We start from the raw sequence: 17329 nt of genomic DNA on the forward strand, positions 1-17329 counted from the left end.
ATTCATCATTCAATAGTGTATTATTCAGTTTACAGGTGTTGGAGTAGCTTCTATTTTTAATTTTATCATTGATTTCTAATTTCATTCCATTATAATCTATAGAATGCAGGGTGGTATCTCAATTTTTTTTTTTTTTTTTTTGTATTTTCTAAGAGTTGCTTTGTGGCACAACATATGGTCTACTTTAGAGAAGGATCCATGTGCTACTGAGGAAAAAATGTATTTGCTCATTGATGGAAGGAATATTTTATATATGTCTGTTAGTCTAAATTATTGATTGTATTATTGAGTTATATGGTTTCTTTGTTCAGTTTTTGCTCAGTGAGAGAGGTGTAAATTTATTCAGTATTATTGTTCTGTGGTCTGTTTGATTCCTGAAATTGAGAACTGTGTGTTTGATGTACATGGATGCTCCATTGTTCTAGTCATCTGGCAGGTGCTCCAAGATGAAAGTCGCCCCAACTAAAGATGGCAGTGGTGGCAGTGGAGGTAACCCAAGATAGCAGTGGAGGTGTCCCAAGATGGAGGCTTCCATGCATTGGTGATGGGAAGCTGTGGTGGCCGCTTCTCTGTGCAGGTGGGCGCCAGTCTGGATCTGCTGAGGCAGGCCACAAGTGAGATATTTTAACCCAAGGAATTAAAAGTATTTGGAAAGCTTTATGGAACACAAAAGAAGAGAATTCTGAACTACAAGAATTATGGGAGAATAGGCTCATAAGGCCAGATATTAGAGTATCTTATTTGACTACAAAAATAAACAAATAAAATGGAATGATTTCAGTAGTCTGATAGACCAGTGAAATAGAAAAGGAAAAAAAAATTAATCACTGAAGTATAAAAAAATTTAATATGTAATTAAGATGTTATTTCAAACTGGGAAAAAATTAAGATAATGATGGTAAATCAGGTAAATCATTGGACTTAAGATAAAAGCAACTTTTACTTTGAATCTTGTACTAGATTATATTGAAAATATACTAATGAGTTACATGTCTGTTATTGTTTGTGGCTTGTTCCTTGTTTCAAGGATTCACACATTGGAGCCTTGGCCCTCAGTGTGGCAATGTTGAGGAAACATTTAGAGGTGGAGTTTACTGGAAGATCATTATAGTCCCTCCCATTCTCTGTCTTCCTGTCTTGCTCTGTGATCTCTTGCTCCCCCATGACCTCCTGTTATCGTGATGCCATCCCACCATGATGTGACCCCATAAAAGAGGCCCTCAAAGCACTGGCACCATTCTCTTTGGATGTTCAGTCTCCCAAACAGATAACTTAAAGAAACTCTTTTCTTTTTAAGTTACTAAATCTCAGGCACTTTGCTACAGTATCAGAAAACAGACTGATGCAATGCAATTAAGAGAATGAGAAAGAATTGCAGTCAAGATGAAATGGAAATTTAGTCGATCATGAGGTGGCAAAGGACACAAAAGAGAAGAAGCAACTCCACAAGAAGAAACTTGATAGCACTAAGGAAAAGCTTCTTTAAGCATTTAAAAAATCTTTAGAAGACATAGACAAACAAGGTACAGTATTCACAATATTAGTGTATACAGATCTTTAAAAATCATTAAGAAAACTATGAATACTTCCAGGAGAATAAGAGGCTAAAGATGTGAAAACAATTTACAAAAGAAGAAACAGAAATGACCAATAAACAAGAAACCATGTTCAATGTCTCTAGTAAACAAACAAAATTTTCAAGACATCATTTGAAACCACCAAATTGGCAAACAATAATTTCCAGGGCTGGTTATAGATGAAGCAAATAGGTAACTTCATCCATTGTCAGAACATGTGTAAATTCCTACAGCTTTTTAGAGCAGAATTTGGTCATTTGTCTTTTATGTCTTTAATATGCAGATACTTCTTTCCTCACCATGGGGTTAAGTTCTAATTAATTCACTGCATGTTAAAATATTATAAATTGAGGGGCTGGGGAGATAGCTCAGTTAGTAAAGTGCTTGCCTTATAAGCATAAGGCCCTGGGTTTGATCCCCAGCACCCCCCAAAAAATATTATAAATTGAATATACTTTTTAAAAAATTTATTTTCATTATATTATTTTTATTATTAGAGCATTATAGTTATACCGAGTGGTTGGGTTTATTTTGACACCCCACAATAGTCAAATTATGGAAGAAGACTAAATGCTTGCTGATATATGAAGGAATCAAGAAAATGTGATATATACACACAGTGGAGTTCTATTCAGCCAAAAAGAGGAACAAAATAATGGCATTTGCCAGTAAATGAAAGGAAATGGAGAATATCATGTCAAATGAAATAATCCAGACTCAGAAAATCAAGGGTCAAATGTTTTCTTTCATATGTAAAAATGTTTTTAATACATCTACCACACCAAAACTTGCGGCTTTGCCACACAGTAGAATCTCAGTTGTTTCCCCTCAGGAGTGGATGGTGGGTGGGGGAACCATGGCTCGCTGCAGCTGCCCGGTATCTCGAGAGAAGATTTTACCACATTATCACCAGTTTAGGAAAAGATCAAATTTCAAAACTCAGAAGCACACTTTCTACTGAGTGCATATTGCTTTCACACCATCATAAAGTCAAAAAATCATTGAAGTTAAACTTTCATAAGTCAGGAACCAACTGTACTTATATTTTTAGTTTGTTAAATCAACACCTAGGAAATTCTATGGAAATATGTTTAGATGGACACAAATATGTATGCATGGAGATATACATTACAGTATTATTTGTAATGACCAATGGGTTTAATCAACATAATTCTTCCAAAGATTTTTAACTTAATTATTGTGCATCAAAATAAATACCTCATATCTACTTATATCTATAGGTTTTTTGTTGTTGTTTTGGTGGAGTTGGGGATTAAACCCAGGGCCTGTGTCTGCTAGGCAAGTGCTCTTACCACTGAGCTACATGCCCAGCCTAAGATAGTTTTAAATAATACTTAAAGACTTTGGGGAATGTTGTGACTCTAGTAGGTGGAAAGGCACATTTAAATATATATAATATGATCCCACATTCTCAAAAAGAAATTTGAACACATACACATTTAAAAAACTATTGAGACCAAATGTTAGTGGTGATTATCTCTTGTTGGTGACATATGGGCAATTTAAATCTTTCTTTTATTTTCATATATTTTCCAAATTTCCTATAAAAACATGTGCCATCTTTATAAGCAGAAAACATTTTAAGTACATATATATTTAGATATTGATTATATAACAATTGTATTAATTAGATTTTCGGGTCCTCATGGGCATTTTTTTATAGAACTCATCATCCATAGCCTTGTGAATCCTGCAGGGTTTGCTCCTACCCTGGTGTTTTAAATGTAGTAGATAATACTGAAATATTGATCTGATTAACAAATTGACTTCTTGGGCTTTTGTTTTCCTTTTCGAAATAATGTGTAGCATATTTTTTAAAACATCAAATCATCATCTAAGACCTATTTTTCATGCGTGTCTATAATTGATACCATTCTGCTCTGGGGACAGGGAGAGGAAGAAAGAGAGAGCGTCCCGCATGCGCACTGCTGTGCTAGTGAACGCATTGTCTAAAAGGGTTAATTAAGGGCCGCTCAGGCCACATGTTCAAGCGTCTGACACGTGGCCTTCATTTCAAAGGCCTCCAAACCTCACCAGCTCAGGAAAGGGATTTTGCTTTGCAGTGTATATATACACAAAGGCAGGGCCAATGCAAATAAAAAATTCCCGGTCTACAAATAAACTTTTTTTTTTTTTTTTAAGCAACCCAGACAATGAAATGGATGATAGCCTTTTCTACCAGAACTTTTTTGTAATTATGTTTTTATTGACTTTTCAGAGGAAATGAAAAAGGCTAACATATAATTGACGAAAAGAAATAGAGGTAATAAACCAACCCAGAAAACGTCTTGAGGAAATGTGTATCTAAGGTAAAATACCTCTAATATGAAAATCTATTATATTGTTTTGAAATTGCATAATTACCTACACATGCTGGTTTGGCTGTGGGTGAGAGCTCAGTTCTGTGATGCAGAGCACCATGAGGGGCCAGGCCTCTTTCCAAATCTTTGTATTATCATTTCTAAATTTCAAAAGCACTTATGAATACTGAATTCTGACTTCTATGTGACAGAACTCAGGAGCAGGCTGGTGGTTTTGTGTGTGTGTGTGTGTGTGTGCGTGTGTGTTTTAACAAGGTTGTCTCTTGATAACCTTGTAGCCCAGAAGATTAGTTACTGGATAAATACAGATATTCACATATATATTCTTTAAGTGATCAGTAGATGGAAGACAGTTTAGAGTGAAGTGGTTAATGATATGTTCAACATAATTATTGTAGCTTGAATCATTGTAGCCATTTTAAGGGGTTAATCAGAATCATGAGCAAGGTCAGGGGAAGGAGGTGGTGGGCTTCAATTTACACACACCCTGTAACCTTATATTGAGGTAGTCCTGTTCCTCAACCCCTCACACCAATTCCTTAAGTCATCAGCCAGTGCTATTGATGAAAGAGTATCATTCCCCTCAGATGTTAGGGTGGAAAAAGGTTAAGAACTGCTGACGTTAATAAAAATAGAAAAGGCAAGCTCATCCAATCTGTAAGCAAATTATAGCTAATATTTTGATGACAGAATTATGCTCTAAACTGATCTTGACAGATTGAAATGAAAAGATGATTATAATAAGGAGATATTTAGTAGCGATAACATGTTAGACTTTTCCTTTGGATCCAAAGATCAATTGCACAAGCACAGGAAGAGTTAGGTATGGCTAAACGGGGGTTTTTATGAAAAATGCTGAGGGAATTCAGGCACCATTGTGGGTGCCAACCAGAAATTCAGTCCGAAGCGCTACATACTGACTTGGAGAATCAAGAATGAAGACATTGTCTACTTCCTTTGGCTCAGGTCAGAACACACCCCAGAGGCTGGGTCTGTTTCTCTGAGCACCTTTGTTAAAGGGATTATAGACAACAGGATCAGGTTCAGAAGAGAATAAGCAAATATAGCCCAGGGAAAAAGAAGTCTCGATTCTAAAGGAAGAATGCCTGGGGAAGAAGAATGGCAGGACTATCTTCTGAGTTTAGAAGAACAGGGAAGAATCCTTGTCCAGACTGGTGAGGGTCCCAACCCAGTGATTTTATAACAATTTCCATATTTCTAATATGGTGGAAATTTATCCATGTGTTAATTTCTTCCCAGAAGACTTCAAGCTCCATGAGGACAGAGATTATGGCTTACTGTGTCTCCTCAGCATATAAGAGTTTCTCATTCTTTGTTGACTAGAAAGAAGAAGAATTAGATGTGTGTCTGACTCCTAGAGATAGGTAGCACTATTAGCAAGAGTTGACTCAGAAGAAATAGCCAGTCTCAGAAAGGAAGGCCTTTGGCCACAGACTGTACGACCACTTAACCAGGTGTTCTACATTCAAACAGGTAATAGGAATGGATGATTTTTAAGGTGCTGTCTTTCAACCCTGTGATTTGTGATTCCATCCAATGTTACACACCAGTTTTTTTTTAAAAAGGAAATATCCTGTTAAAATGGGTCATTGCTCAAAGAGGCCTGTGAAGTCTTATTTCCGTTTTCCTCAGCTTGAACCCCTTGTTAAAGCCACAAACCCAAGGTCAGATGGGTAAGGCACCATCATGTAATGAAGAGCCCATCGTTGTCTCTTTCACTTAGTTAACGAGTCTTAATTCTGCACACTGTACCTCCTCTTGGCCTTTATGTGTTCCTGGAATAAACTCTCTTCTCTTGCCTGCTGTGAGTCTTTATCACAAAATTTCCAAACTGGCCTGGTAACTTGATTTTGACTTGTGATTCTTCCGTGCCTGCCAGTTTCAAGTTTCCATTCTGGATACTACATAGGATCCCACAGGCCAGGTCACGATAGGAAAGACCACTTGGGGTTCACTTTACCTGGTGCTCTGGCCTCAAGTTTGTGAGATGAGAGGCGTAGGAAGAGGCCCTGAAAAATGAAGGAGATGCTGACCTGTGGTTTTCAATACCACTCCATGTGTGGGGACACCACAAGGCGCACTTTTAGGGGCACCTCTGTGTGCACAACCTGTATGACATTTAAAGGGCAGCAGTCCCCACTCTAGGTTCCCAGGAAGAACCCAAACAAGGATGGACCACCAGATGGTATGAGAATATTCCAGACAGTAGATAAATCATGGCAGGCCCTTCAGGGACATGGCTGTATTTCCTCAGTGGGTTTCTGGTTTTGAGTCTCCCTGGGCTGCTGTTTTTGCCCCAGAGAGAAAGAGAAGAGTTATCAGGAATGGTAGCTATTTTGGAAACTCTACTCCATGGGAGGAAAGCTCAAGGAAGCCAACAACTCTAACTGTCCCCTGACTACTTCCTTCCCAGTTTAATTCTGGATTTCAAATTCAGATGAGAAATGTCAGGAGGTTTACTGTCATGTTACAAGGTGGGTACTACAGAAACCCTAAGAGTCCAGGGGCTTTATTTTCTTATTTTCATTATAAACTCTGTAATAATTTTAAAAATTATTTTATTTTAATTGACAACACAATATTTTGATATATGTATATTATGGAATGATTTAATCAGATTAATACAGATATCACATAGTTTTTGTGATAAAAACACTTAAAATCTATTTTAACATTTTTGAAATACACTCATTATTAATTACAGTTACCGTGTTATGCAATAGATCTTTAATATTTATTCTTCCCATCTAACTAAAACTTTGTACTTTTGGCAGGCATCTCTCCATTCCCACTCCCACCCCAGCCTCTTATAAGCCTATTCAGCTCTCTACTTCTATGAGTTCAACTTTTTTAGGTTCCACATATAACTGAGATCAGATCTGTATTTGTCTTCCTGTGCCTGGTTTATTTCAATAACATAATATCCTTCAGGTTCCTTAAGGTAAATGGTAAAAATTTCCTTCTTTTTTGTGTGAATATATACCGCATTTTCTTTATCCATTCACCCACTGCCAGACACTCTGGTTGATTCTACATCTTGGCTATTGTGAGAAATATCACAGTGAACATGGAAGTGCAGGAGGTGTCTTTTTAGCATACTGATTCTAGTTCCTTTGAACATATACCCAGAATTTGGATTGCTGGATTCCTATCAACAATGTATAAACAAACAAACAAACAAACAAATAAATAAATAAATAAAAATTAAAAAAAAACAGTGTACAAAGATTCCCTTTTCATCACATCCTCACCAATACTTTTTAGCTATTTTTTTTTATTTTGAAAATAAACATTCTAACTGGAGTGAGATGATTAAACATCACTGTGGTTTTAATCCTCATTTTTCTGATGAGTAGTGCTATTGAGCATTTTTTGCATTTATCTGTTGACTGTTTGCATGTCTTATTCTGAGAAATGTCTAGTCAGGTCCTTTGTGCCTTATTTTCTTGCCTTTGAGTTGAGGCCCTTATATGTTTAGGGTATTAGTTCATTATCAGATGTATGACTTGCAAGTATTTCTCCCAATTCCTGAGCTGTCTTTTCACTTTGTTAAATTATTTCCTTTGCTGTGCAGAGCTTTTTTATTTTTATACCATACCATTTGTCTATGTTTGTTTTTGTTGCCTGATGCTTTTAGGGTCTATGTAAAAAATCATTGCCAAGACCATCATCAAAGGAGATTTCCCCCTATATTTTCTTCTAATAGATTTATGGTTTCAAGATTTATGCTGAAGACCACTTTGAGTTGATTTTTGTATGTGGTGTGGCATGAGTCCAATTGCATGATTCTGACTGTGGGTTTCCAGTTGTCCCCTCTTTACATATTGAATAAACTGTCCTTCCCCATTGTGTGTTTTTATCAACTTTGAAAAAAATCAATTGACCATAAATGCATGGGTTTATTTCTGGGTTCTCTATCTTACTTCATAGGTCAATTTATCTGTGTTTATATCAGTACCATGCTGTTTTGATTACTATAGTTTTGTAACATATTTTGGGAGCTGTGATGTGATGCCTCCTGCTTTATTCTTTTTGCTCAGAATCTTTACCTGCTCATCTTTTGTAGTTCCATGTTAATTTGAGGATTATTTCTTCTGTGAGAAATGTTGTTGAAATTTTGACAAGGATAGCATTGAATCTGTAGATTGTTTTGAGTAGTATGGACATTTTAATAATATAAATTCTTTCAGTCTGTGAATACTGGCTTTCTTTTCATTTGTTTCTGTCTTCTTCAGTTATTTTCATGGGTGTTTTATAGTTTTCACATATTTCACCTCCCTTGGTTAAGTTTACTCCCTTTTTTTGTTGATATTGTGTAGAAATGCCACTGATTTTTGTTCAGGGACTTTTATATTAGCATCTATTATGGGTTAGGAAGCCTTAGCATTTTCAAGGGGGCACTGAAGCCCTATATATACAGTAATGGATTAGTGCTGACTGAAGAAAAAATTATAGATTAACTGGAGGAAAGTTTATAGGCTGGGGCCCCAGGTGGGAAAAAATTAATGCTTGCCTCTCACACTATAATGTCAGCAGTAAAAACATCTATTCTCTCCACACAGACCTATTTCAAAAAATTCCATTACCTGATTCCTGAATAGAAGCTTCTTGGCCAGCTTATAGACTGTTAACCTCTCCCTCTCAATGTCAAAGAAGAAAAGTGCCCCATGAGTATGCTGCTTCAGGCACAGGTGAACAGTGGAGATAAACCTAGACTCATTTTAAATAGGAGGAAGGAGCCTTCACAAACAGCAGCCAGATACACAGTGTGTCTGTGTGTGTCTGTGTAAGTGTATGTGCACATACATGCACATGTGGCTGCCTACTTTAAAAGAGGACACCATAGGAGGAAAGACATTCTGCAGGGATCAGGAGGGTTAAGAGTCTCCAAAATAATATACCAAATCATTTACTGTGATCCGATAGCTGCTGGTACTAAGCAATCTCCCATCCTTGGGATGTCTCACTACCTGAAACCATCTTTTCACTGGGTGGCAAGGACTTATTACAGGGATGTCAGACACCAAACTGCTCTCAGTCACTAAAGGAAGAAGATCGTGTCTTCCTCATTGAATTGTGTCGATGCTGATACTATAAAAGGAGCCATCCAATGAGGGCTACTTCCTACCTTTCCTACCACACATATGTGGGCCCACCAATGTCCTGGAGCAGCACAGTGACTGAAGAAAACTTGCACTTGGGAGATTAACAGACTCGGCTTTGTGACTAATGTAACATTGATCTCCCAAATCTGCTGTACATATGAACTGATATTTTTACTACCTGGCACATAGCAAGAACTCTACAGTATTTCTTCCCTTCCAGGATGGGGAGAACAGGTGTCTGAGATCCTATAATCCCACAGGCTGCTGTATATTCAAAATTTTGGGAACAGTTCTTCCTTTGGAACCTCAGACTTTGAACCTGGAAAATTTTGGTTCTCCTTCCCTTTCAGCTCCTCCCCAGTGCGTATTTAAGCCTGGAATATAAAAACAGACAACTGATGGAAATACTGAGTGCTGTACAAACCTTTGGTTGCTAGAGTTATTTTATGTACTCTCCTATGTATTCTCTTATTTGGACTCATGGGCCCCAGAAATCCAAATGGATTTTTCCTCAACTATGCATTTCCAGTTTTTGTTCTAAATCAGACTTCATCCTATGTTAATCACATGGAGAGAATAATTGTTAATGTATTTATTTATTTATTTACTTATTCTATTAGCCTGCTGGGGCTGCCATAATAGAATACCATAGGTTGGGTGGCTTAAACAACAGAAATTTATTTTGTCACAATTCTGGAGACTAGAAGTCCAAGATCAAAGTGCCAGTAGGCTTACTTTCTGATGAGCCCTCTTTCCTAGACTTGCAGATGGCAGCCTTCTCCGTGTCTTCATAAGATCTTTCCTCTCTGAATGTGTCCTCCTGGTTGTTGTTGTTCTTCTTCTTCTTCCTCTTCTTCTTCTTCTTTTTCTTTTATAAGGACACCATTCCTATTGGAGTAAGATCCCATCATTAGAGTTCTTTCTCCAAATACAGTCACATGAGTAGTTAGGCTTCATACAATGCATTTTAGAAGGACACAATTCAGTCCATAAGACATTCATACATTAATTCAGCACCCATGTCAAGCACTAGAGACACAAAGAGGAAGTCAGGCCTGGTCCCCACTATTGAGACCAGGATAGGTGGGTATTTTCTCCGTTATAGAATCTGTAACAAGTGTTCTGACAGAGGTATGGGAAGGAGTCACTCAAAAAGGGGAGAGGTACTGAATTCTTCCTGGAGGTAGCATGGAAAGCTATGCCAAAGAGATAAGAGCCAAGCCATGAAGGTCCAAGTTGGAGTTGCTCAAGCACATGTGTTTGGAACAGGGTATTTCATTAAACCAGCCTCCTTGGGATAAATGAGGGAGGCATGAAAGTACATGATGGATGTAAGGAACATGCAATGCATTTGCAGGAATGAACAAAGCAGCCTTCCAAATTCATTCGAAATGGCCAACAGTGTTAGTTTCCGTAAGCAAGAGTATGAAAATTATGCTCATCTTCCTGATTCTTCAAATAGATTTTTCACATTTATATGAACATGGAAGTAGAAATTGAAAACCCTGAAATAAATCTCCTATAAAAACTAGAAATCATTTCAATGTTCCAATACATAGTTGGACATGACTGTATTGTGGCGTTATCTTGAGGCCCCCTACAAATGGCATGTCATGAGGACTTATGTACATTCTAAGAGAATGGGGAAAGAATCAGGACAACACAAAGTAACAATAAAAAGGAACATGAAACTATATTGCACCAGTCTCTATTACAGATGATTAAACAAAGGCCCAGAAATGCAAAGGAACTAGGCAAAACCAAGACTTGTGTTCAAGTGTCCCAACTCTCCATCAGATCACCTTGGATGGGGAGTCGAGATGCTGTACCATGGTGGTCGTTCCACACTTGGTGTTTCTTACTTCTTAAGACTCCTCTCTTGCCAACCTCATCCATATGCTCCATTTTCATCTTTCCAAGCTCCCTGTAACTTTTAGAATATGCCATCCCTCCTGGCAAGTATTCATGCTGCTTCCCTGCCTGGAATGTTCTCCAACTTTCCCATCTTACCACTTGGCTAATGCTCAGTTTTCTCAACTCCTATTAGCTATTAATACCCTCTGAGGAACCTTCCTTGACCCGCCAAGACTGATAGGTGGCTCCTTCCATGTGCTCTCACAGCATCCCCTGCTACCTTGTCCTAGCTGCCGGCCCGCTGTGCATCAGCATGATGCATGCTGGCTCACTCACCTGTCTCCCCAAGTAGAAAGTAAGCTCCTCAAGGGCAGGACTATGCCTTTATCACCTTTGTTTCTTAATGTTTAGCACAACCCCTAGAGCAGGCTTATCATTAATATGTGGCACACCAATGAAAACCCTGTTGCAAAACTAGGGTTAAAATGTAAACTCCACTTTTGCTTAAGCTTATCCTCCTGTCTAAAGATAATTATTGAACAGAAACAGCCAAAGAACACCACATACTTATAGAACAATACAAAAATAAATGTTACACAGCCACCACACAATAACCACTCACAGTGGATCATGCACATGCACAGGACCACTTAGGCCCCATGACAGACCTGCCAACTAGATATTAGCCCTTCATTTTACAGCTGATTTCCCCCTGGCACTTGAAAGGTAAGTAGCAGAGCCAGCCTCTTTCATCTTCGTGAGTCAAAGCCGTGGACCAGTACCTTACATGGGATCCCTGTTGGAGGCAGGTGCCTGTCAGTTGCCTTTGCATCATCTTTGAGATATAGGGTTTTCTGCTTCACAAGCCGATGCCAGAATAGACAGCTTCAAGCAAAATACCATTGTGGTTCTGTTCAACAATGCCAAAGTGAATTAAACAGAATTCTGTTTGCTCAGACAAAAATCAAAAAGATTAGGACAGGATTGCAGGGAAAATGCACAATTTCAATTAATCCCAAAGAACAAATTTGGGATGAGAATTAAATTCCCATTCAAAACATCATGTTTCTCATGAAAACATTAAATCATCTTCTCTCAGGTTTCCTACAGAGCACATGAGCTATGCAATGTGGGCATTTGGGTTCTTTTAAATGTCAACTCTGAAATCAGCAAAGTCAACTTTAAAATACTCACCTGCCTAGGAAGGTCTGTGTACCTTTGAAGGTAATAGAGGATAGTTGTGTTACCTGTATTTCTCATGAAGATGGATAAAATAGGCATAGGCATAGCTATTCAGTATATAAATACAGGCCATGGAACTGGAGAGAAACCTGAGGCATCCAAATGAAAGATGTTGCATGAGAAAGTAAGGATGCTGAATGTTTACAAGGGATCCAGAAGGCCTTATCTTAAGACTTGTATTTGACTGTTCAGTTATAAAGTTAACAAGGTGGATAGGGCACTGGATATGCCAATGTTCAAGGAGCACAGTTCTGGGAAGTAAGTCCAATTGATAATGAAGGCCCAGCATGTCAAGGAGAACAAAAGGTAGAGAAAACTCAACACAGCTCAGGAGGACCCTCAGAACCGGGCATTTCCAAAGGCTAGGAATGTGAGATTATAACACTTTCATGACTTGGACTCACCTGAGGTTCTCCAACTCCACAAGAACTAACTAAATTTAATTTGGACATTCGTGTATGGAATATCAAAGTCATTTCAAGTATTTTAAGGAATTCTTAGAGAAGTGTTATGTCTCAGATCACCTCTGCCTCAGGGCCCTTTTTCCAGGGTACACTGAATATTTTTTATAGGACTCTCAGATTTAGGTCCCATCTTTCCCCACCTTATTATGAATCATCCATGCACTTCTTGTCTTTTGGCTTCCTGTGGGTTTGGCCAGTGGAAAGGACCAGAAGCAGATCAGAGGGCTAGAGAAGAGAGGTCAGGGCAGTTTTCCTCCTTGTCTCCCTAGAAGCCCTCTTGCAGTGACTGCCAACATATACCTCCAGCTCCAGCCCTCCAATTTTAGGAACTACTTCCTCCTCTTACCAGCTTCCCACCACTGCTGGTTCCAGGTACTTCACTTTCCTGTGTTGGTTCCCCTAAATTTGATGACCTCTTTGAAATTATCCCTTTTGTTACACTTTCTTCTATTACCTAGTTTGAGTGGGTCATCTGAGGGAAAACTTCTCTGATTTCTCTTAAGGGATCCACATAGTGTTGTCTCTAAAACACAGTTCTTCCTTGATTTCTGTAATAAAAGTGAACTCACAAAGCAGTTGCCCATGTAGAAATCTTGGCTTACTTGAGGAGGACCTCACACCATATAGCACAATAGACACAACAGCACCTGCCCATGGGTCAGTGTATACCTCTTTTTAGCAGTGACTCTTTTCTCCCTTTCTCTATTCTACCCCTGCTATGCTAATTTCTTCTACAGATCAACTTACTTTCATTGTCTTGTGTCTTGGGGGCCTGGTGACATCTTTTTCCTCCTTTTTCAAGTCTTCCAATTCATATGATTTGTCAAGGAATTTTCCTGAAAGACATTTTTATCCCTAGGATAAAATTAACAGCACATCTTCACATTACAACCACCTTAGAATGTGAAAGAGTACACACACAACACTTGGCAGGTTGACTCACAGGTGATCCAGACCAGCTCAGGGCCAGGGCTTTAGTCCCAAGAGAGGGACACCAAGAGGAACTCCTAACTCAAGTCTCAGGCCAAAGCAAAAGCCTCATCACAAGCTCAGTTTTGAAAACCAAGGCCCAGCACAAGGTTGATTTATGGAAGGTATTGTTTATGAAAACCAAGGCCCAGCACAGGGTTGATTTATGGAAGGTATTGAGAGGGAGTGGAAGGTACAATTGTCAAACCATATGTGAAGTCAGCATTTAGCACTGGAGACTTATTCTAGTCAGATGAACTGAGGGTGCCACCTCTGGAGTAGTTGAGTTGTCTGTCTGGGAACTTGAGCTGGTCCATAGGCCATCTGCCATGGGATCTGGAGGAGACACGAGAAAACATGTCATCGTTAAGACACTGTATCACTCTTTCATTCAAATGTGAAATTACACCACGAGCCATAGTAACAACATGGTACTGACATAAAAACCGACATATAGACCAGTAGAATAAATTGAAGACACAGAGAACAAACCCATACAGCTGCAGTCATCTAATTTTTGACAAAGGTATAAAAATTATATGTTGGAGAAAAGACAGTCACTTTTAACAAATGTTGCCCAGATAACTGAATATCCATATATTTTAGAGGGAAACTAGATCCCTAGTTCTTACTCTGTCAACTCAAAGTGCACCAACAATCTAGGAATTAGATCAGAAACTCTGTAACTATAAGAAGAAAACACAGGGTCAACATTCCAACATATTAGCACAAGTAACAACTTCTTGAATAGGACTCCAATCACATAGGAAATAATAGCAAGAATCAATAAATGGGATGGCATCAAATTGAAAACTACCTGTACAGTAAGGGAAACAACAAAATGAAGAGATAGCCTACAGTATGGGAGATCTCTGCCAGCTGTTGATCCAACAGAGGAGTAATATCCAGAATAGAGACAACTTTAAGAGGTCAACACCACGAAAATAAATAACCCATTCAACAAATGGGCAGATTAGCTGAACAGACCCTTCTCAAAAGAAGTAAAAATGCCCAGAAGATATATGAAAAAATGCTCAACATCTTTAGCCATTAGGTAAATGCAAATCAAAAATACTACATTGAGATTCAACCTTACCTGTCAGAATGGCAATTACTGAGAATACAAATAATGATAAATGCTGGTGACAATGCTGGGAAAAAGGAAGTCTGACACAATGTTAGTTGGAATATAAATTGATATAAAGACTGTGGAAATCAGTATAGAAGTTCCTCAAAAAACTAAAACTAAACTACCATATTATCCAGCTATAGCACTCCTTGGAATTTATCCAAAAAAAATTAGTCAGCATATTTTAGAGATACATACTCATGTTCATTGCAGCACAATTCATAATAGCCAAGTTATGGAATCAGCCTAAGTGTCCATCAAGAAACAAATGGATAAAGAAAATGTGGTATATATACACAATGGAATTTCATTTAGCCATAAAAAAGGACGAAATGATGTCATATGCAGGAAAATAAATGGAACTGAAAGACACCATATTAGACAAAATAAACCAGACACAGAAAGACAAGAACTATGTGTGTTCTCTCATATGTGGAAGCTAGAAAGAGAAAAAGGGGGGAAATGTAGAAATGAGATTAATAGGGTAGAGAAAAGAGTGTTGGGGAGGAAGGAAAGGGTAAGGAGAGGTATTGGAGAGTAAAACTGATCAAATTATGTTATAGTATGTGTGAATACACCACAATGATACCCACTGTTCTGTATTATTAATATTCACCAACAAAATTTTTTCAAATTAAAAAAAATGTTAAAGATGTGAAATTATTTATATTCATATAATCAAAGGAACTATGTAACACAAAGCTAAACTAACAATAAACCATTGCTAAAATATATTGCACACATACTGGCAGGGAGTATAGGGGAAAAAAAGAAAACTCTGATATAAGTAAACTGCCATAGATTTCCAAAGTTTTCCATTTGAACATTTCCACCAAGTACAAAAGAAACAAAAAATAGGTAAATGCATTTATTCCTTTGCAAGCCATAATTGAAGGGAAACTTCCTGTGGATGTTAATATTGAGAATGACAAAAGGAAATATTTGTGTAGATTTTACCTTTTCTAAAATACTTTCAGAGGTATTACAGAGGCAAAAATCAAGGATTGCCTAGGTTGTTTAACCCACTTAAAGAACAGAACTAAGAACTGGTGCTATAAGGACAAACGCTCCAGTGTTTGACACCAGGGCTAAGATTTTGCCACCAGGTTACACACCATCCTCTCTGGGGTAGAAAGCCCAGGACACTGAAGGTTCACTGAAGCTTGATTTGGCAGTCAGTAGAGAAATGAGGTATCATTACCCTCCACTTCCTTCTCCATCCTGCTGTCTCAATAGAAGTATCCATAATTATGAGGGACAATCACTCCAAATTATAAGGGATTGGACCTGACAATGTATCACACGTGGTTAACCTACTGACTGAAAATGCTATCATTTACTTAGCAAATTTTCCCCAAGGTGGGGGGAAGACTGGTATAAATGATTTAATTATTTATTAGCCTTCAAAATGAACTGAACCAAATGAATTTTTATAGTCACATATTGAAGTAATGTTCTATTCTGCTCCATCTTTCCAAATTTAAATTAAACCAATGATAGACTCTTGGCTACTGCAAGGAATAAATATATACTTATTAATTTCTAACTCAATTGCAGATAATTAAATAACAATATCATGCAATTTAGGGATAATCTTTTAATTGATCAATTCTCCAAAATGTATGGCTGGCAAATATTCAAATTATAAACATGTTCAAGTTGTCATAACTTTTATTCTTCCCTGATTAACAAATTTCATATTAATTAACTGATATAGATACTTTGGGAAGGTAGGCAACAAGATAGTAGAACGAGAGTGGATATTTTGACTCTGCTCAAATAAAGAGGAATAAAGAGCTCAAATCCCTTGTACCAATCCCTCTATCATACCATTTGTCTGTACCAGTCCTGAGTTTCTGCCTCAGTGGGCAGTTGTATATCCATAACTTGTAACCCACAGGGTTGTTGGTTTAAGGACTTCAGAATGTGCTGAGGAGTGATTTTATGATTGACTCTAGTATAGAGCAGATTTCTTGGAGAAGAGATCCTGAGATTCCAAGCATTTTCTTTTAGGATTCCAAATTACCAAGGCTGTACTGTCATGCATAGTGAGATAACTTTCATCAAGGTTGAACTTAGGAAAAGGCTGTGTGAACTTGTTTAGATGGTATGCTGGCTTGAATTCTGTCAGCAGTTTTTACTTCTTACCAGTTCACACTGTAAGAGTAATAAAATTTCCTTTTAACCTAGTCATTGGGATTGACCATGTGACTTGCAATGTTGAGGCCACGTTAGCAGAGTCTGGAGTATGCCTGCCCACTTGAACTTCTTCCTGTGAAGGCCATGCCCCAAAAGGTTTATTGACACTAAAAGGATGACATACTTGTGGAGCGGGGCTGAAATCAAGCTGAGGCCGATCCCCGCTGAGCCAAGCCTCAACCACTGTGGTCTACAGACCCACCACTATACATCTATAAACTTTTTTGTTTGTTTGTTTCTTTTTTTGACAGTGCTGGGGATTTGAACTCAGAGTCTCATGCATGCTAGGCAAGCACTCTACCACTGAGCTCCATCCCCACCAGCTGGTTTTATTGACTTATGAGCAATAAATAAATGTCAGGGGTATGTGTCATCAATTCTTCTGGATATTGGTTATACATCAATAGTTGTCTGAAAAAATAAATAA

General features: G+C 38.0%; 1 protein-coding gene across 1 annotated transcript in view; it reads right to left on the bottom strand.

The window, feature by feature from the left end:
* Positions 1-13756: 13756 nt before the first annotated feature.
* LOC306661592 (uncharacterized protein) overlaps positions 13757-17329 on the bottom strand; it is a 182260-nt gene continuing 178687 nt past the window's right edge. Inside the window, exon 5 of the mRNA XM_079140632.1 lies at positions 13757-13910. Within this exon, the coding sequence (XP_078996758.1) occupies positions 13820-13910 (91 nt within the window). The 3' untranslated portion in view covers positions 13757-13819. The remainder of the gene's footprint in view (positions 13911-17329) is intronic.

This window comes from Sciurus vulgaris (assembly GCF_902686455.1).
Source record: "Sciurus vulgaris genome assembly, chromosome: 5".
Taxonomy (NCBI): Eukaryota; Metazoa; Chordata; class Mammalia; order Rodentia; family Sciuridae; genus Sciurus; species Sciurus vulgaris.